Here is a 21,784-nt window from a genome sequence, read left to right on the forward strand (position 1 = left end):
CTACAAATAAAACTATCAGAGAAAGGAGTCATTTTATTAGGCGCTCCAAACCGGAGGCATGCAAGACGAAGTGCTTTCTGGTGATTTGGTTTGTAAAGCAGCTCTTTGAAGTAAGATCCATCTTTCTCTGCTGTAGCTACAGTAGCTTTTGTGTTATTGATGCAAGACTAACGCAAGCAGATCAAGCACTGAGAAACGCGCTCACAAACTTTACAGTATTGGATGGTCTGTAACAGATGAGACAAACTTGATGAAATTTGGGGAGATCTTTCTGACCGGGATCTCATAGCTCCTTTTTATGCAAATTCATGACACAGCAACCTATTCTAAAATGTGCACCGCAGCCGTTACAACTGCCTGTCGGTTATTGCCCAACGAGTAAAAGCAGACTTGGATGTTCCCCTGCTTCTCTGACACCTTGCTCAGTAAACACAAATAACATACAAGACATCAGACCTACAAGAACAAGGAAATTGATAAACAAAAGATTATATAATTTCTTCGTATTTATTTTACATGTATATGTGAAAGATGTCATCCTTAGAGCAAAGGATCAGAAATTGCTAAATTGCTAATTACCAGAGTTGCTAAAACAAGGTAAGAAACTAAAGCAGTATGCAATTCACTCACAGAAGTGCTGCAGTCATTTTCTGAAGATTTCCAGGCAAAATGATTTTACTAGATCATGCAGAGAGCTCCAGCTTGATTCGTCTGGAGGCCATAACTTCTGGTAAGTCCCAGGAGGCAATTAGGTAGAATTGGATGGATTGTTTTCACCACAGAGAGACAACAGGAAGTCTTCAGAAAATTCCACCCTGCTAGCAACTGTCTGCTAAGAATGTGAAGAAATGCCATGTTCTGTATTTTTCTATAGAAAACAATCTGTAACCCCAATGACGGAAAACTAAGCCTGCAGAGAAGCTAATGGAAATCTAAATTTGGAATGATGCTCAAGTTAGACGGAAAAAAAAAAAAAAAAGAATTTTACATGGTAACTTGTGAAAATACATGAGAAGTTCATCATTTTTAGTCATCGCACTGAACTTCTGAAAAGACTCAAAACAAGCATTTAACCAAGAGCAGACAAATCTACAGAGTCCTCCCTCTCTGTTACAACTACTGTGGCAGTTCTGTCCCAGGTCGCAGTGATAGTCACGCCAAGGAGCACCCTCTCTTGCAAGTACTCTACTAGGTTCAGGAAGAACTACTTGTAGACTGAGGTGATACTTACTTTGAGTGAAAGTGAACAACAGTTGGGCTCATCATTCATCTTGCATGTAGATGGTACTGGATAAAAAGAACTTTTCAAGGTCTACAGGAGCTGAAGTTACGAGATTTCATTCTGCACAGTGGGTGGCGTAGGAAGGGATTTCTGCTATGATAGAAATGAGCTGGTCTACAGGACAGTAACACCAGTGGTGTGAACGTTACATCTTCCCACATAGATCAGTCAGGGAAGAATTAAAAGCATTTCACTAACTGAGCCACAAGAGAATTCATTCAGTGTTACTTTTCTGGTTAGTATCGAAAGACCGAGTTATTCAGAGTAAGAGTCTCCCAGGTCTCTTCTGCCAAAACTTACTGACACAATATAAGCCATGCAGCAAAACATGCATCCACGTAGAGATTATATGACAAAACAGTGTCATTTAAGAAGTCTAAATGCATTTGTGTAAATTTCACTAACTAAAAATAAACATTATAACCATAAAATATTCCAAATTTAAAAACCTACATATTAATGAAGTGCTCTAAAGCTTCAATGACACACATTTACCCTTACAATCTGTTTCTTATCCTTTATGTTTGCTGGCAGCTTTCTAATTATAATTGGCAAAGATAATCCTTGTTAAAAACACTTCCTGGTTGTAGATAAAGAGCTGAGAAACAGATAGCATGTCTTAACTTATGCTCTCTAGAAATAAGAGAACAGTCCTGTTGAAATGAATGGAGTAAGTTGTACATTTCCAGGTGTTTCAAGCTGCCCGTGGAGTTGTGGAAAAAAAACACTAAATTTGTTCTTTTTTAGCTTTTTGTCTACAAGAAAGAAAACTAGAGACAGGTTTGTGGGGTTTTTATCATTTCTTAGCACAGACAAGGCCTATGTCTGTGTTGATAACCAATGGCAAACACCACAAGAGCAGACACTGAAACAGTACTCTGGCATTATGTTAAGTAGCTTTCTGATCCTGTAGTCATTTGCACAAAGCATTAACTGAAATCAGGATCTTTACTGATCACTAATGAATCAATAGCACTCAGAACTCTGACTTTGCTGTCCTTGCCAAATTTCAAATGGCATAACATCATCCCCACTTTATAAATATGACATGGTGCTTTATCTTCTTTTTAAGCCCATTAGAAAATACTGTTTTGTGGTGAAAGAGAGTTGGCATAAAGCATTGCAAGGGTAATGTATATTAGAGGTTAGTGGAGCAATTTATATGCAGATATTTTGAAATCCCTCCAGAGAAAATGTACTACTGCATTTCTTTAATAGAAAGTGAAGACCAGCACAGGAACTGGTAATTGAAGAAAGTTTCAAAAACTGAATCCTGTATTATCTCTTGCTGCAAATTACATTTTATTTTCCCTTCCAAGGGAAATACTTCTTAATATTTCTAAGAATGGGGTTATGGATATAGCTAGAACAAGAAAAAGTTGAATTGCCCAGTTCCATTAGTTCTCCCCCTCTTCCCCATACAGGCGTAAAACAAACTTCGGGAAAGACTTCCTGAAGAGTCTTGAAAAAAATGGAGAAGCAGAAAGCATTTTATTCCTGTCCCCCCTAAAGTTGAACATGATATAGGAAGTGATAAAATGGGATTTTTAAGATGTTGGTGATGCAGTCTTTTTGCAGAATTACAGAAAAGTAACCAGGTGACTATGGAGTTTTAATAATGATTAATTGAATGATTACACCAAGAAATTGTATGAGATTAAACTCACTGTGACCCTTTCTGTATTACCCTTTTGTTTCTTCTGCACAGTACAAATATCTAATAATTTATAGCATTGAAAGGTACACAGCTGAAGAACACTTAAATTACAGTTAAAAACAACAGTGAGAAATGCTAGGGTAATTATGTTTTCTGCACATTCCTTTCAGTTCATCGTGTATTCCTCAAAGATGTTTAACAATCATATATGGTGTCTCCTTCATTCTTCTGTTTCTCTGTAGAATATTTTTATTGAAGTGCTATGTAATATAGGCTTTTTTTCATTTTCTGTTATAGAGGCCAAGCATGTTTTATTTGTGTGATTCAAATAGTTATAAATGAACAACAGCAGAAAACTCTCCTTATTAAATCTCAAACCTCTGCAAACCAACCTATGAAATATGTATTCAATGGCAAGTTTGCCAAGCCTTCTGTCCAAACTTCACACTTTTATTACCAAAAGTGCATCAGTAAATACTGTGCCTGCTGTGCTGTATCCCCCTCCATACTGCTTATTATTCCCATTCTTTTTTATAAAGTATGGAAGACTAAGCTTTTTTTTTTAACAGCATCGAGATTTTACAGTCAGGTTTTCATTGATTGAATTCTACTGAGACAGAGAAGACTCAGACTACAGAAATACAAAAACTTCTATCAATTGTCATTAAGAAAAAAATCAAACAGGAAGCAAAAAGGACTAAATAAAATCACATCAACAGAGGCAAAGCCATTTGGCAAATGTGGCTTACATAGTAAGATAATTCAAGAGCAGAAAAGAGACAGGTTAAATCATGTGTGCAGGTTCAGTTCAACCAAATATCTGCCATAGCCCAGAGGGCACACACCTTGATAAACCTGGGCTCAATGAATTATAAATCCTTCTTCCAGCCAAGCAGAATAGTCACTCCTTTCCAAAATGCCCAAACCCAGACTGCCTCTGTCTGAACTTACGGGGCAGAGGAGTTTGTACGCTGGCTTTTTAATCTGTCACATGGTTCCGTTACAACCCCAGAAAGGGTGGAGATGCCAACCGTTAGCAATAGGGGGGGGAGAACAAGCTGCACCCCAAAGCCACCATGGTGTGCTGGCATACTAAGAAGCTCTTTCTCTGAGACATTTCTCTCTATGCATATAAGTGCAAGTTACTGCTGGCATCGGGAAACAAACAGAATAAATGCTGCTCATCTGAAAATACAGACGTCTTGCAGCATTTTGACATTCTCCTTACAGATTCATTGCTACCTAAAGTGCTCCCTCCTGCCTTCTTAGCTGCAGTTCCCTAATATTTTTTTTAACTCCATTCTCTGTGTGCAATAAAACTGCGAAGAGTGCGGTATTTTTTGTTTTAAATACTCATCTTAACAGAGGTACAACTACATCATCATCTACAGCTGTGTCACTTCTGAGTATTTCACATTTCTCATTCAAGGACACTCACAAAAAGCAACCAAAATGAAGTAAAGGTATGAATTTGTGGTTGTCTAAGAAGAGTGTATGTTCTTGTTCAGAATTAAAGTAGCCTGATTTCAATTAGCATTTATTTCCCTTTCAAAATTAATTTTAAAAAATTCTTATTTTTCAGCCACCAATCATTGAATCATACTTTTATTTTCCTTCATCTGCTGTTTTTCTTCCTTACCCCATAAAATGAACAACTGGTACTTTAAACTTTCTCTCTGAACATACAAGTCTCGCTGTAAAAACAGTAAATATAATTGCTCTCGAATGATAGTTATTGAGACTCATCATAACTGTTCCTTCTACTCATGCTGTGTTTTACATCAAAGGCACCTCATTCAAAGAGGTTAGTACAATTAAACAAAAAAGTAAGAAAATTAACTTAATCTTTGCCTCTTTCCCAGAATTTCTTTCTATATAAACAACCACCATTAAATCCTGTTGACTGTTCTCTTGAATTGTATTACAAAAGCTCATCTAATCACTCCAATCAAGTAAGTTTTTGTGTCAGCATCATTTTCCTCTCTTCTTTAAACTATATCTGAAATTAGGGAATAGATGAAGATTTAAAAGAATATTTAAAGCTAAGAGTACTCTCCAGCCTGATCATACCAAAGCAAATGAAGTTCAGAATCAGCTTTTTTCTGCTTTATTTTCCACAACTCTGTGTTTCATCTAGCTGCTACTGCCAACATTGAAGTTTAGATCAGTAAGCAATAAGAAATGAAGGAAACCGCCAAGGTCAGTCTGCTTGTCAGACTCCGTATTCCTCCTCAAGCTTTTTAAAATAAATAAATCCTACTGGTTACATGTAACATTCTTCTCCTCTTTCAAGACACAAGAATCAAGACACTGCTTCAGCAGCATGTATCATGTTGAAAGTAGGGAAAGATTACTGGAAAAGTCATCTTTAAGATGCAGTAGTTAATTCTGTTGACTTCATTAAAGCCATCCTCAAAATAAACCATTGGTCTCTGCTTCTGTAAGACCTCGACCCTCAGAGAACTTGCCCTACGCTTCTGCCCCTTTATTAATCTTCCTGTGCAAGACCATTAAAACAATTTCTGAGAGATGCTGGGGTTTATTTCTCAGCCCCGACTGGCTTCATTCCCCAATCTAGCTCCAGGGCAGCCAACACACTACTATCAGAGCGAGCCCACAGTATCAGTGGATACTTTGCCACCAAGTCATGTGCTTGCAGGATTGCACCTAGTGCGCACACTGGAAAGACTGACTTTCTTCGGAACTAGTCATGATAAAAAAAGATTTCTCAAAAACTGAACTCTGGATGAGGTGGGGCATGCCCAGAAACTCAAAAAAATGTATTATGAAGTATGAAAAAAAAGATATGCATATGAAATATTCAAGTTAAATCTTTGCTTTGCTCAGCACAGATCAGAAGCTTTAATCTTAGTCCGTTCCATCTGTTGTAGGACTATCCATCCTACCTCTGTCCTCCAACTCTGAATATACCTGGGAGCTCCACAGAAACCTCCGCAGGCCAACTCGCACCTGGTAAACACTCCCAACTTCAGCTACCAGCTCTGACCAGGTAGAGCAGGGACGTGAATTGCCATCTTTCAATGCCCACTAAGGACATACCCATAAGAAAAAAAAGACTGTTTCAGGGTATTTTTTCTCTTGCTCTCTGTAGTTTGATGCTTCAACGTTTTCTTTGAATTACTGCTGTAGGTGTGATCATTTTAATTGCACTGCTGCCCAAGTCCGGGCAGTCAGTGTGCCTCCACATCCAACCTCTGCCCTCTCCTCTTACACTCGGGGCTGAGAGAGGAACCGCTCCTCCAGCGTGTCACAGCTTTCTGTTGCCTCCTGCAAAACTTTTCAGCAGAGGCACAAATGCTTTTACAGAGAATTCAAGCATCTTCACAGCAGGCTTTTCCTTTTTCTAGTTACCTACCCTTTAAAAAAATTAATCTTCATACCACAGTTTAAAAACAACCGTCACACCTCAAGAATGATGGCAACAGGTTTGACCGACATAGATTTACTGTTACCTGCTCTTCAAAGCTCTCAAGCACTCATCAATTGTTTGAAACACAAAATGGGGCTCTCAGATTTATGACAGAGCAATATGCAATAGCACAAAGTCCTCACTGATGTTTGTTTTAGAATGAATTATCTGTAGGTCCAATTCATAGTCATCCTACAGACTTAAAAACCTACTTCTTTTCCAAACTCAAACCGATAACATTTTAAAACAGATTTCCTTCAGTCCAAAATGAACTACTCTGGATCTGGCTTACTATACACTGTACCTTCTTAAAATTTCATTTACCTCTCTGGCAAAAAGCTATCCTTCTCTCAAAGCTGCAATCTTTGACCTTTAAAGTCTTGGCAAACAGTACATAAGTAAATGCTGATGGAATAAGAAAACCCAAGTTAAGGATTGCTCCGAGTAGAACACATCAAAATCTCCATGCCTCCGTAACTAAGTATTTCTTATTATTTTCAAAATAAGTATCTTGACCATTCCTCTTGGTAACCAAGGTATTTGTACAATTTTTGTCAATATTTATGTTAATTTTACATTTATATTAATATTAAGCATGATAAAAACTTCCATAAAGTAAATGACAGAAGGACAATCAACACGTGTCTATTTCTGAAGGAATTTTGCACAAAATGATGAATGGGCTCTGCAGATATTAGTCACCACTGTTCTGCTATAGGTTATAAACTTTGCATTTTTAAATACATTATGTATTCAGCTTTCTTCCCTTTACAGTTTATACTCTGGACGAGCCACACACGTAAGAACAAGCCTAGTTTGACTACTGATACTGTATTACACTGGAGCATCTCTGCTGTTTCCTACCTGTTTGAGTGGGGTTTTTAGTTAGGGTTTGTCATTGATTTCTTTTTACATCTTTCTAAATTATACAGTATGCAAAGCAATAAACATGAACATATATAGTATATGCAGCATAACACTATGTAGAGAAACTCTTGATAACATTTCTAGTTACTACTTAGTACTTATGTTTTTCTGCCAGGTTATGGTGATAAGACCCTCTGTTATGCTTAAGGAAAAAAGAATCAAGGCAAACTTACTTGATATAATAGGGCACTTTGTTATGTGAAACAGATCTCTGCCACGGAAACTGTACTGAGGCTGAGGAAATAAAGAGAAGGTAATTATTAGAAAGCACCTGTCAAATAAAAAAAATCCAACTATACTTTATTTATTTTACAATTAAAACTATTATAATAAATTAAATGGAAACAATTAAAATTTCCCACACAACTTTCAGTAATTAGAAAATCAGCTGGAGAAAACGACGGCAATCTATCAAGACGATTCTAGGCATCTATTTGATGCCAAGCTGGAAATAAAACAAATGTGGTGATTCTACTTCAAAGAAGGATAATAAATTCTGAGCAAGCAAGCTATCCATCCAGGGAAAATGGAGACACTGGTTTTCCTACCTCCCTAGAATTATCATCAGTTTAAGCTTTGAAAATAAATGCTTCCACTACTATAATTAATGCTCTGCAACAGAACAAAAGGGAGAAATATCAACCTTATTTTTATTAGTTACAACACTTAGCTCCTATTTGCAACTCAAATTAATATTGATTAACACCGTATGACCAACAAAAAAAGGCATTAAAACCTGCCTTTGCCCTCCTTGCTGAACAGCAGTAATCTTTGCAGAATTTATGCGAGTCTGATACATCAACAGATATCATCCATAACATCAAGAAACCTTCTGCACGCCAAGCTGCAAAAGGCATGAAGTCATACATGACACTACAACTCTGCTTATCTAAAGATCCCAGGAGATAAGAGGGGAAAAAGTGTTCAAGCCAACAGGACTGCTGGTGCACAACTTAAAAGTAGCTATTTACTGAAGAACCATAGGTACGTATATGTCCTACCAGAAATTACCAGACTAGTGCCTGGTTAATTAGGGGTTTATTGTAGAAGAAACTCACTTCACTAGATTCACTGTAGAAGCAGAGATTGAAAGAACAGGTAGGAATAACTGATCATCACAATGGGATGAATTTGTACTATACACATATGTCAACACTTCCAAGACAGAGTGCCTACTCTTAGCTGCTAACACCCCTGTTTAAAAACCTGGTAAAGTGATACACAGCTTTGAGCCACACTCAAGGAATTAAACTCTCAATTAATGCAATTTTCTGCAAGCACGGCCCACTTTAGAGCTCATCCCTCCTTGGAAAAAAAAAATCCATTTGAAAGTAACTCTCTCCTCTTCCCCTAAGACCTCTCAGGCTGCAGCAAAGACTTACAAGCCGCGTAAGCCCCATAGGCTGGTGCTGCTGCAGAGAGAGGCAGGTCTCGCCCTGCTCCCAGCCAGCTGTTCCCTGAGCAGTTTAACAGCTGTGACCTTTTCCTGGACCACACAAAATTTCATGGTTTGTAATTTAAGAAACATTCATGTACTGAAAGACAGATTAACTGGGAAGAATATTTGGGAAACTACAGGAACCAAGTAAACCACATTACTCACTGGAAAAAATAGAGAAAATTCCATATTATTGTTTAAAGAAGAAAATAACATTTGCAATAGAGGTAGGTAGTTACCGGCTACAGAAAAAACATAGTAAAGACTAAATGCTCAAATAGAGGTAGTTAACTAAAAAATAATCCTTAAGCATTCATAACTCTGAAAAAAAGAAAAAAAAAAATCAACCGGATAGGTGAAGGTGGCCATCAGGTTTAGAGTTTCATTCTTTAGTATTGCCATTTGGCACCTGCGGTGGCTCCGGTACTACTACACTAATTATGTCAGCTAACTAAGAAGAAAAATTTGGCCACAGTTTGCTTAGGTACAATTTCTGTGCTATGACAGACTATAGATATTCTGCACAGACACAGATATGGACTAAACAAGATAATAAATTAAATTGTTAATTATTACTGACCAAGTCTTTTATTTGGGAACATTCTTTCTACAAACATTGCCAGTTCTCTGCTGCATGAAACTCTGCAAAATGAAATTCCCGTTCGTTTTTTAAAATCAGTTTCTCGATGAAAACTGAACAGAGTAGTTATTGATTCTGGCACTCACTAGCAGGTCTGCAGATATTAGTAAGGCTGGACACCACTCAAGAGATGCTTTGAGCAGGCCACTTGAAGACCTAGGCTATTTTGTTAGGGAACATGTGGAGTCAGCACTCTGTGGGTGCTCATGGATTCTTCTATGAAAGTATACAAGAAACACAAGAAAGAGGAGTACATCTTGGGCCTTAGAAAATAAATGAATTACAGAAAAAGCAAGTTATTGTTTCTAAAGGCAAGAGACAGCAAAACAATCTTTTTGCAAAAAGTAACGGATTATAAGGATTCTTCATCTGTGTCTGTATTAGGGATGTGTAAAATTTACCGATCAGTAACTAACTTGCAAGGACCTTACTTTCCATCTCAAAAGCACTGAAAAAAAGAGCAATCGAATTCTGCTAACGCTGATGGGAGGGGAAAAGTAGCTCAGCAGAGCGAGGGATCATAGATTGTAGTGGCCTACTAACACTGCTTTACCTCAGCCTCCTACTGCAGGACATTTTAGGAAGGGCCAATGTCATATTGTTTGCTAGTCTTCAAAAATATTCTGAAGCACTTTCTTAGCGATGGTCTGGGTGAATCCATGTAATTGGTGTTCCAAGAACTCCAACAGCAGTATTAAATGCTGCACCATGTCTTTTTAGTAGAGAAACATTACTAGCCAATGCAGAGGTGAAATCACTGGATTAAGGGGGCTGGAATCAGGGCGTTAGATAATATCATCTAGGCTCCCTTTGCCATAGGTTAGACCAGATGATCGTTTGAGATCCCTTCCAACCTGGGCTATTCTATGATTCTATGAATCTGATTAACAGGTAGAAATAGGTGTTTTGCTAGCAGAAATTACTGATTAAATGACAAGTGGGAGCTAGTCAGCTGAAAATGGTATGATGGCAAGCTATGGTCTCTTGTTAGGATTTGGAGGAAGAGTAACAGGTAGGTGAGGTAAATTTAAAATAGCTGCTGTCAAATGAGTACAGATAAAAACCTCCCCCCTAATTCAGAAGTGCAACTTTGGAGATAAAGATTTGCACAAGACATACATATCATAATCTCAGTGTTAGGAGTTTGAGGTTATTTTATTCAGACTACCACTCTACTTGTTCCTCACAGTTAGAAGTCATTTATGGCTGCTAAAAAGGTTTGAAAAATTTGATTTAGAATACGCACTATTTCAACCTGTCAGAATAAAACCTTCATTTTTCCAGATTTAATGATTTTTTTATTACTTTCCTTTTGAAGTTACCGTCCCTGACTTTCATTTAATAGACTTTATATAAAGTTGTAGGTATTAAGTTCTGTAACTGTCTAGTTCAAGCTCTTAAAACAGATTTTTTTTTTTTTTTTTAAGAAGTTTTTGCTGTAGTTTGTGTGGGGAATGAGGTTGGTTGTTTTTAACAAATAATTTAAATGGATAACTGCGTATTATTTGTTTTTCCAGGACTGTGGTATTTGGCTATAGCTCTTTGCGGTGTCTACCAACATGCATTCTGGAAACTTTAGCTTCTTGACTTTTGTATGTAACGTGAACTGGATGTTCCCTTAAGCCTGAGAAGATGCCCTAAGCAAGGCCGAGGCATGCCAATAAGGCACTGCATAGCCTCTTTGGACATAATGCTATGGATGTTTTATTCAGCAACAAAGCCAATTCACCACTCAGTCTTGTGAATGCAATTATTTGTTGTAGCATGCTGTAAGCCAAATCAAGGAAATGATACAGGTCAAGGCAAACAAAACCAGCCAACCTTGCCTGGCAGGCTTCCTTGTTTTACATGTGGACTCTTTCACTGATTCTTCCCCCCACCCCCACAATCAGTCACCTGAACATTTGCATTGGTCCAGGTGAAGAGAGGTGAATAGCCTTAACAGTGACACAGGAGAGAAGTCAGGAACTTCTCAAACCAGCCAGAGCAGGGGAAACTGCATCTTCTCTACGTTGCTTCCTAGTCTGTTTTAATTACACAGACTAGACTGACTACTCTCCCAAACAGTTAATCTGTCATTTTTCAACACTGCCAACGATACCACTCTATCCGTGTTCTTTTTAGCAAATTATTACATAGGTGTACTGACTAGGTGAAGGTTACAAGTTTGAGATTGGAAGGGCTACAAAACCACTGTGGCAACACTATGCAATACTTCTAATGGGGTTTAAAAAACACAAAACAAAAAAAATCACATACTTTTAAAGCTGTTTGTTTGTTCTGTCAATGAAAAAAAAGGACAAAGTGACTCCAGGAATCATTATTTTGTGTAACAGCCATAATATTTTAAATACACTGCATCTTGTTTACCATGATGTTTACTGAAAAACTAGTTCTCAATTTAAAATAAGAACACGGTTGTCATGTAACTCAAGAAGAAATCAAGATGTATTTATTGTTTTAAATTATATTAGCTGTTTAGCTATACAGTGACATACAGCACTTGAGAATCTCTGGGACAGAGCTGATCATTTTTATGTTCACTTCTCAACTCCTGCAATAATTTTATCTTTATTATTGAAGCCCTCGGTTAAAAACCAGAGAGCAGATTGGGTTAGCACTTTGTATCATGAGCTCTGATGATGGCAGATAGGCTAGAACGTCAGAAAATCAACACGGATCTTGATATCACAACCTATCTATCTGTAACGAATAAGTCAAATGGGAACGAGGGAGCAAAAGCATCTGCTTTTGCCCTCTTAGTATATGGGAGATTGTAGGTTTACATCTCTAAAATTTTCACTAAATAGAAAAAGATGCAAGGATGGGTCTCAAGAGGAAGTGATGCAGGTTTGCTTTCCCCACCCCTTTATTTGAAGTTCCAGGAATGTATGACATGAAGCCTTTAATAAAAAAAAATCCAGGCAGCTCTTCCTTTGTGTCACCCCAGCAAATGTGGAAGTGAAAGGAAACTGAGGAAAGAGGTAGCACGGAATGAGAAGATGCAGTTATGAACACATAAAGATTGTGGGACAGCCACAGGTCAGACCTTGCAGCAAATAGAGGACAAAGAATAAAGCAACCAGGGGTGCAACCATAACTCGGTGAGATATTACAGTGATCCGAGGGAAGCATGCCAGTGAGAATGTCAGTGAAGTTATGCAGATGTAACACCCCTACAAAAACAGGGGGGTAGATAACAACGTGGAAGAGGGACTTCCTGTTCCTCAAGCCATAGGGAAACCTGGAGTAAAGAGCAGTCTGTGTTTGAGAAAGCCGTCATATCTCACAAGCATCTATTAATTCAAAGAACTTACTGGAAAGAAAGTGCTGTGATGCAGGCCCAAAATCTCGGTGTGCCTCCTGTAACTGTTTAAGGCGATCCTCTACAGACACCTACACATAAACACACATACACAAAATTTACATTGCATTTACTTTGTGACACCAGGGCCATGATAATAAAAACACTTGTTTACATTCATTTTTGGCTAAATAAATTTAAGTTTTCTGTGTGTCATAGCACTTATTTGACCTCCAGCTATTCAAAGCTACTATTTTTCTTCCATTTGCTTGATGAAAGTCATGTTGATATCTTGCAGTGTTCTCGTGCGAGTACTGCAGGTCAGTAACAAACAACAGTAGTTTCATGGTGACTACAGCCGACTGCTAAAGTTTCTGACCTCCTCCCAACCCTTCTGTTGTCCAAATTTCCACAGACAGCAGGTCTCAGTTTGATTGCATTGATCTCACAGTTGCCTTTCCAGCACAGAACCATTTTGGAAGATACCACTTCACTGGCTGACATGACTCCCCCCTGGTTTATTAATTAAAACTGCACTAACACACCCAGCAGCAGTTTGGCTGCTTAGTTAACTCAATTTGAGAGGACACAAAAAAAGAAAGAGAAAAAAACCCCAAAAAACCCACTACCAAATTACATTAGGAAAGGGAAGGACTGATAAGACACATTAATAGTTTTGCCTCTCAGGAGCAACTGATTCAAAACTACTAGCCCAGAAGCTGATGCCCAGGTTTTGAAAATTCAGTCCCACTATCCTCAGCTAGAGAGGGAACAGGTCCTCCATCCTTCCCCCAATTCTTTCAGACACTTAATATCACCCTTAGAAACCAGGTAAAGAAATAAATAGCAGCTGACTCAACGGTAAGTATTTCCTATGAAAAAAAAGAGTGAGAAAGTGCAAAAATTGATAAATGAACTTTAACTGATGTAAGAAACTTCATTAAACCATTCACTGTGAAACTGTGCATGAGTTTGAACTGTAATCAGGCACATTGATTTACTTTTCTCAGACCATTTAAGTACAATAATCATAACTAAGCAATATGAATCTCTCTCACAGCATACCGTCTTCTGTTGTATAACGCTAAATCTGCTATTGCTCACATCTTGTTATAGCTCTACTAATACTTAAGTCACTTTAAGTGAAATTCCCTGCAGAAACCGAACATTCAAAACCAAAACAGCTTTCACAGGAGCTGGAAACACAACAGAAATATGTACACCAGTTTTCGGTAACAATGATTTATGCAGTAAAAATACTGCTATAAGACATACAAAAAAGCATGCAGCAATAGTTCCCACTAGTCTCCAGAGATTAATGCAGTCTCCTGAGTGAGTAAACTGCTGAGACAGCTTGAAAGGAAAAGCTTTTGGTCAAGCCACAGAAGGAAAGACAGCTCCCTTTGTTGCTTTGGTACCATTAACATAACACCTTAAAGACAGAAATAATGAACAAATGGTAATAATGCATCTTTTAAGAGAACAGAAGAGAGTGAGAAGCATCCCCCCCACCACCTACTGTACACATTCAGAAGAATACCTGTAAAAGTTTCCACCGCATATTAAGATCATCCAGTTGGCGAGACATTTTTAATGATGGATAAAGGTCAAGTGGAGACAGCTGACTGGACAAATCATTCACTGTTTTAACTTTCAAGTTGATGGGAGCAATTTCTTCTCTAAAAGCCTAGAAGAGTAAGAAGCATAAATTTATGCTTAACTGACATCTGAGCAGCACAAAAGCCACCGTAAACTCAACATGGAGCTGACTTGCCCAACGTGGCAGCCTATCCTAAACAACTGTACGCAACTCTGAGTTCTCCAGCAAAGAAAGTTCACTCACTTCAATATTCTTATTAACTCCTTCATATCCCTCTTTAGAGAAAAATAGTATGAAATTTACTCAAATGCCCATATCCAAATTGTGCCGCTAAAACAATTTAAATAAGGTTTTTAGTGGTGCCATATGGCTTTAGAGCTTTTCTTTCCAAAAAGAAATACGCAATGCTCTATCAGGAGCTTTAACAGTATACAGCCTGTCAAGTGCTCTTAAGAAAAAAAATGTATTCAGTAACTACAGTTTTCCAGTATTAAGCAGCTGACAAAAATTCAATTTAAAAACTATTATTGAATTAGCAAAGCATGAAGGAATGTATCTTCTAAGGAAAAGGAGTACAATGTTTTACCTGATTAGAACTGTAGAGTAAATATATTACAATGATTAAAAAGAAGAAAAAGGTTTATTGAATCAAATGGAACTAAATTCAGTATTAAGACAAAATTGATGCAAGTTTTAGTTACAGTTGAAAAGATGCATCAAATGTCTTTCTTGCTGTGAGCAGTTAGTTGTTCAATCCTATAAACGGCTTGATTAAACATCATGAAACAAGCCAAAAACAACTGGAAAAAAGATTTTCTTTGGACAATTCAATTATTTACCTCCCTTCAAAATCTCTTTCATCAGGCCGAGGAACAGAAGGCACCTACTGGCAAGAAAGAAGCATTTGGCTTCTGGACAGGCAGCAGGCTCCTTCAGCAGATGTTTCAATTTTTCCACAGCAATGAAAATCTAAAAGACTTTGCTTTACTCTTCTTTACAGAAAAAGCCATTAAGATATGACAAATCGCTTCTTAACATGAGAACAAAGAGCTATTCTGCATCAGCATCTTAGTGCTTGCTTTAGTATCTATATTAAAATGTAAGAGGGGGAGGAGGACATGCATTACTCTTCTCAAATCAACAGCAGTCTGGATATAAAACAGCTTTGACTGCCTTTGTTTTAAAGATTTTGGTTCCATTAAACCTGAAAGTAACAAGAAAATTTGGAGAATGAGGATGTTTACATTGATATATGTGAAATAATGCAGTCCTGTGTTAATTTCATATGAGTCCATGGGCCGTGTGTACATAGAGAGAGTATTTGCAGAAAACTTGTTGCAGCCCATGGCCCTTCATTTTTCTAACACCAGTGTCCCATGCTGAAGACATGGATGGTCAGGTGCACGACCTCAGGGTCCTCTAACGTTTTGCCATATTCATTCTTGAGCTTAAAAACTGAAAAGTTGTGTTTGTGAAACAGAAGCTTAGTGATAACTGCTAAATTTGCCTGAAACAGCAATTTCCTCTACCTACATGTGCATACCCATGTGTTCTCCTGGAATCCCCAATATTCAGGCACTCCCCCAAGCACTGTGCTGTGTTTCAGCTCTCCTGGACAACGTTAGTTATCAGAAGGTATTCCTTCTTTGGGGGGCTCTGCATTACTGGGTCCCTACAGAACCCATGCAGCTAAGCAGGGGACGACTACTACCCATCATAAGCAGCCATGCCTTGGGGTGCTGAGCCCTGCATGGGTGGCCTGGAACCCTGGCTGCAAGAACTGGTGTGCCCATGAGAATATTATACAGTAGTACGTGTTCTTCACTTTGAAATAATCCTGAAGAGAAGCCAGGCTAAAGTCAAAGCAAATACAAATTTTCACCTATATAAGCTAAAATAGGCAAGAGACGTGTGAAGTTTGTGAAAGTTAAGGAACAGAAATTAAAACTATGTATATACTTCTGTATGACTGAAAAAGCTCTAAAAGCTTTTCTAAGAAGAAAGCTATACACGGTGGCCAAACAGATCTGACAGCTCACCACTACAAAAAGGAGGGGAAGCCTACTGTCAACTGCCAGGATGATAACTGATTCAGCCCACTCATACTCCAGTGCCCAGACAAAGCTACAAACACACCCGTGGCCTAACTATGGATTAGACAGTATTTATAGGAGGAAAATATTTAAATCCTAGAACACAATTTTTTTCATTTAATGAATGTTATATTCTGTACACATCTGTAGCTTGCTGCTCACATGTGCTTATGCAATCACAGCTGACGCAGTGAATGTGGCACAGTACTGGACTTTCTTTAAGACCTCAGATCTAGTCTTTAAAAAGCACTTTAAACTGTACATAAGAATTTAAGTATACAGCGTATACATATCTAACGTGACTAGGGGTACGAAGAATGGAGGGGTCTGACTCTCACACAGTCTAAATATTTCCCAGGAGTTCCACACTTACTGTAGTTTTCTCAATGTGATCTGGTAATGAATCTATGAGCAAGTCTCCCACAGGTTTCCAGCCATTCCTCACATTTTCAGCCTCCTTCAAGTCAGCATCAAGGTCATCCATGGCACACTGCAAGTCTTTCAGTTTTTCTAATGCTTTGTCCACTTGCTTCTGCCAGATACTGGCACTGGCATTTAGGTTCTCCCATTTCTCTTTTACCTCTGATGACTGCTTACGCATAGCTTTAGCAATCCTCATGGCTTTCTCCTCAGGGGTCAACTCTGCAGAGGGAAAGAAAAGTTTCACTGTTTATTTTTTCTCTTATTCATGTCTAGTTAAACAGACAGTGCCCCTGAGGTACATGCTCAACACAGTAAGTCCAGAGTCAACTGATAATTTATTTCAGTGGGTACAAGGTAGAAGAAAGTCCACCTTGCCATAAGTGAAATAAACCTTAATCACTCCTGATGACAAAATAAAGCTTGATCAGAAGACAGGAAGCTATTCCTGACTTCCATGTATTTTGGTATCCGCAAAGCAAAGGCAGCTTACTGCTGGTTTGTTATTTTTGGAGGCACAAGGGGAGGAAATAAAAGATCATTCTTCCCTACTGGAAACTGCAATAGGGAATCTGGGGACCATTTCATGTAGAAAGAACAAGAACAGTGCTTTGTTCCTGGATCACGTACCACCACACCACCACCTTTCACCCTACCCCCAGGATGTCTCTTCTCTTCCTATTCGCTAGCAAACCCCAAGGTGTACTGAGTACCATGTGGTGAGTGGTTCTGCAGCTCTACATCCATTTTTCTGTGTTAACACCAAAGTCCTAAAAGGCTGTTTTAAATAGGTTTTGCAAATCTAAAAATGTTCAATGAACCTGTTGACTGAAAAAGAGCCAAGCTTATGGTGAACTCTTTCTCACAAAGTTCAGGCTTATGTGTCTAAATTCCACGCAACCCAGCAACCATGGAAATCCCATTCACGTTAGCAAAGACCAGCTGCCTCTGCATAAGCAAAGCCAAAGGGGGCACACACACAACATCAGGACATAGTCACAGGAGATTATACCGATTATTTCAGTAAATTGCTTATATTTAAATCCCCAGTCCCTGGTAAGTCTGCAAGACATCAGACAGAACTCCACACCACAGACATGCCTCAACCCTCTTTGACAACAAGAACTGAGTCAGCTGGTGGCTTATCTCTTCCCCACAACAGATGATTTCTGCAAACCAGTGAGGTGGTCTATTAATAAGAGAACATACTGCCTTTCCTGGGTCTTCAATTTGAGATGGAGCAAGATCCAGACAGTCAGAAAGCTAAAACCAAAACCCTAAGCCATCCCCAGCAGGTCCTGCTGTCTACTGCTCAGAGGGGCCCTGCTGAAAAAAGTCACGGGTAGCTTCCTTCACTAGGGAAGAGTTGCTTCAGTAATGACAAACAAAGCAAGCCAGTCTCAGAGGATTCCCCTTCTATAAAAGCACCTTGTGGTTTCTGCAGGCAGAGAAGCAAGCAGAGGAAGTGACATAATGCAGAAACCAGAGAACAAAAGAAAGGGGAGAGACATGGCATACACTGAAACTAAGCCAACTGGCCTCCCACTCACTCCTATATAAAGCCCTTGGAAAAGGTTTATCACAGTATTCTTGTGATTCAAATTCAAGTGTTGTCTATGAATAAACTACACACAATCATGCAAAGATGGAAGCACCGTTTTTGTCAGAAGTCAAATGAGACATACAGTCTTCCATTTAGTGATACACTGTCTTTAAAATCATTATAACTGACTAAGCTTCGAGTTGCTAACTTGGGGGAGGAGGGCGAGAGGGGAACATACAAAAAATGGGGGGCAGGAAGCTTTTTGCGTTTTGAAGGCTAGATGAATGTGAAAGTAAATGCACTGTTATGGTTGCAAAAGTTCTCTTACTATGCCTCTGGTGATGCAACTGTTGTTCCGTAGCACCCAATACAGGAAAGCACACTGCAAGTAATTAATACAAAATAAATCATTAGAATACATTCAATTTGTTGCTGAGAAAGGCAGGCACATTCTTCCCAGATGTAAGAGTAACAGGGAGTTGTTTGGACCAAAAACAGTTTCTGCCCACCAATTCCACATATTTGTTTATTATTTAAAGTTTTTTCAAATCTTGTTAGCTTGTATTAGTCTTGATACATGCTAGACTACAAATACTAGAAAAGCATGTATGGGGGAGAAGATGCTGCCAAATGACTAAGTGTTGCCCAAAAGCACAAGGCAACTTGCTAAGAAGCGGTCATGTAGGAGAAAAAAGTACCATCAACAGTAACCAAAGGAGAATGGGAGGCAAGGACAACCAACAAGAGCCAACATCACCAAAGGAAGGGAGACAAATACCTAGGCTGTGGGTTGCAGAGCATGTTTTGACTTCTAGAATTAGACAAGCTCTTTTAAAAAACAGGGAGCCATTTGAAGAAAGAGTGGAGCTGAGAGGCACAAAAGAAATTTTGAGCTTAGCAATATATTTCAGTGACTTGCTGGGTGTCATAAGCTATCACACGAGAGCACTGCTCGTGCACTCTGCCTGCAAAGGCAGAGGTTAGCCAGGCTTATGGATACCGCAATGGCAAGAGGGTATTTTGAGAAGAGGAATCTGGGGAAGAACAGCTGTGACAAAAACACGCAATGCTTAACCAGATGCGAAGGGATATAAACTATGTAGGTAGCTCTGGGATAGGGAGACATGGCAGTAACCCACAATTTGCAATACTGACAGACCAGAATAAAGATGAAGATCAAAGATAGGCTGTGATAAATTGTACCTTGTCTCTGGAATTCCAGCAGTTCACAGTAGAATAAACTACATCATAGGACAACACAGTTCTGGGATCATCTTTACCCCAAAGTTTGCAACAGATTTTAGAAAAAGGAAAAGAAATAAAACTTAAGTTCTAAGCAAAAAACCCTTTCAGATAAAAACTGTTGTTTTAAACAAAAAACAACAGCTACAAATTGCTTACGTAAAGATATCAAAGAAGTTGTTACTGGAAGTAATTTTGGAATTATTCACCCTTAAGAAGAATAATATACCACTGACGAATGAATGAGAATCCACTACAGTCCAGTGACAAAGGGATTGTGAACAATCTAGAAGCCAAGCTGAACTGCAGCGGGCAGGAAAGTTGCACCTAGTGGCAGAGTTCCACATCACAGGATACCTCACAGGTTGCGGTACCCTATGATATCCTATGTTACAACTACAGGTTGAGGACAACCAGGCCTCAGGAGTAAAAGTTGCAGGACTTTAAATGAGGATTAAGGGAGCACCTAAGTTGGAACACTTTACACAAGGAAAGGGAATGCTGAGTTTTGTTGAAAAGGGACAGAAAATTGCAGACCCAGTAGAGGAAGCCTCCTTTGTTGGCATCCTGAACATGTGAATATAGGGGACATTATACCCAGAAACCGGACTAAGTAGAAGTTACATATATGCAAATCTGCAATCTGCCATTTTTATCCAACATCATGTGCTTGCATCATCCTTTACCTGTTATTAGAGCCAAAACCTACCAATTCTGCATAAAAGAGTAGAGAGTTGGAAGGGCTTAACAGTTCTAAACTGGATTATTAGCAGGTTATGTGATCAATCACTTGACAAGGAACATGCTGAAAGCTTCAGTAAGAGCAGAAAATCTTGAAAACTTTTTGGTTGTCCATAAAGGTACTGACACAACAGATTCAACGAGTGCTTCTCGCTCTAGTAGAAGCAACAAGGAAAAAAGTGGCTGTAGCAATAAATGGGAATAGAAGAGGGGAACAACAGCCTGACTTTATTTGTCTGGCCAGCTAAAACAAGGCAGCTTTACTCATGACAGACTAGTCACATATTTTGGGAGGGAAAAAAATTCCAGATTGACTGGGGCGACACAAGTATCCCAACAGAACTGAAAACCAAAACATCTTTTAAGACCATTTGTCAAATCAGTGTCATTATGCGAGGGTATCTGCTGCATATTTTATTTGAAAAATATTAATTCATTGCAAGACTGCTTTATTTTACAAAAGCCTTGGAAGTGCTTATAAACTTGCCCTAAAAAGACATTTACTAGGGAAATAAAGCAAAACACACGTTTTTATGAGCTATAAAACCATTCAGCATCTATTCATTTAAGAGAGAAATACATCTTGTATAACCTCATATTTTCCATCATGAAAAACCAACTTATTAACGAGCAACACATTAGTTTTTTTCAAGCAGATAACACATTCTCCAAGATACTGGTTGCATAGCATAGAATTGTAAACCTCAAAAAGATGTCTTAACAGTGAGAACTTTCTTCTATGAGTTTGGATTCGTTTCACCAGTCTGTCATTACACACACTGGCAGACAGAGTTCTTTTTTGCTGTGAAAAAAAGCTACACAGTGGTTGTTGCTTTTTTTGTCCCCACTTAATATAAAGTCTTCTCAATGATGAGCTTTTTTTTTTTATTTTCCCTCTCCTTTTTTTTTTAATGGTACTTAGTACATTTATCTCCACTTCAGCAGCTGCTCAGAAAGTAAGAAAAGCCTATATTCACTGGACCAGCTGTTTACCAGAGAGGAAAGGTGTTAACTGACCTTGCAGTCAGGGAGAAAGAGCAGGGAAAAAAAGTCTGCTTCTGTAGTGGAAAAAACTTGGTTTTAATAAACATTTTTTGTCACAAACAAAGCAATGAAAGCACCAACAGCTCTTCTGTGTCTCTAGCAGAGACAGTGCCATGGAAGGAAAACTTTCAAGCCTGAACTTTACAGCGTATAGCTTCCTTACATGCTTACATATATGGAGAATACTCACCCAGGAAAGTTATCAGTGAAGAAAATTCTTCTTGCTTAAGAATTTATTTTAGATCTCGAACTGTTCCTGGCTCTAGCAGTTTTGATTCTAAGCAACTTTGCTTGATCCTCACTATGTAGACTTGAACTAATGATCTCTTTCCAACTTGCCACAATTACATTAATTTCCTTTCACTTTTGCTATATTCTTAATAAAATATACTAGAACTGGAGCTGGCTTCATGCCCCCTCCCT

At 38.5% G+C, this 21,784-nt stretch overlaps 1 protein-coding gene across 5 annotated transcripts in view; it reads right to left on the reverse strand.

Moving 5' to 3' along the window:
• UTRN (utrophin) overlaps positions 1 to 21,784 on the reverse strand; it is a 418,084-nt gene that overhangs the window by 74,585 nt on the left and 321,715 nt on the right. For 4 of the 5 annotated variants that reach the window (XM_076333919.1, XM_076333918.1, XM_076333920.1 and 1 more), the window contains 4 exons: positions 16,745 to 17,013; positions 14,219 to 14,365; positions 12,692 to 12,770; positions 7,470 to 7,530 (listed from right to left, as the gene is read on the reverse strand). In XM_076333919.1, the coding sequence (XP_076190034.1) occupies positions 7,470 to 7,530; positions 12,692 to 12,770; positions 14,219 to 14,365; positions 16,745 to 17,013 (556 nt within the window). Of the gene's footprint in view, positions 1 to 7,469; positions 7,531 to 12,691; positions 12,771 to 14,218; positions 14,366 to 16,744; positions 17,014 to 18,662; positions 18,710 to 21,784 lie in introns of those variants that run through there. The other variant, XM_076333922.1, reaches the window with a different exon arrangement.

The sequence above is a fragment of the Aptenodytes patagonicus genome, chromosome 3 (genome assembly GCF_965638725.1).
Source record: "Aptenodytes patagonicus chromosome 3, bAptPat1.pri.cur, whole genome shotgun sequence".
Taxonomy (NCBI): Eukaryota; Metazoa; Chordata; class Aves; order Sphenisciformes; family Spheniscidae; genus Aptenodytes; species Aptenodytes patagonicus.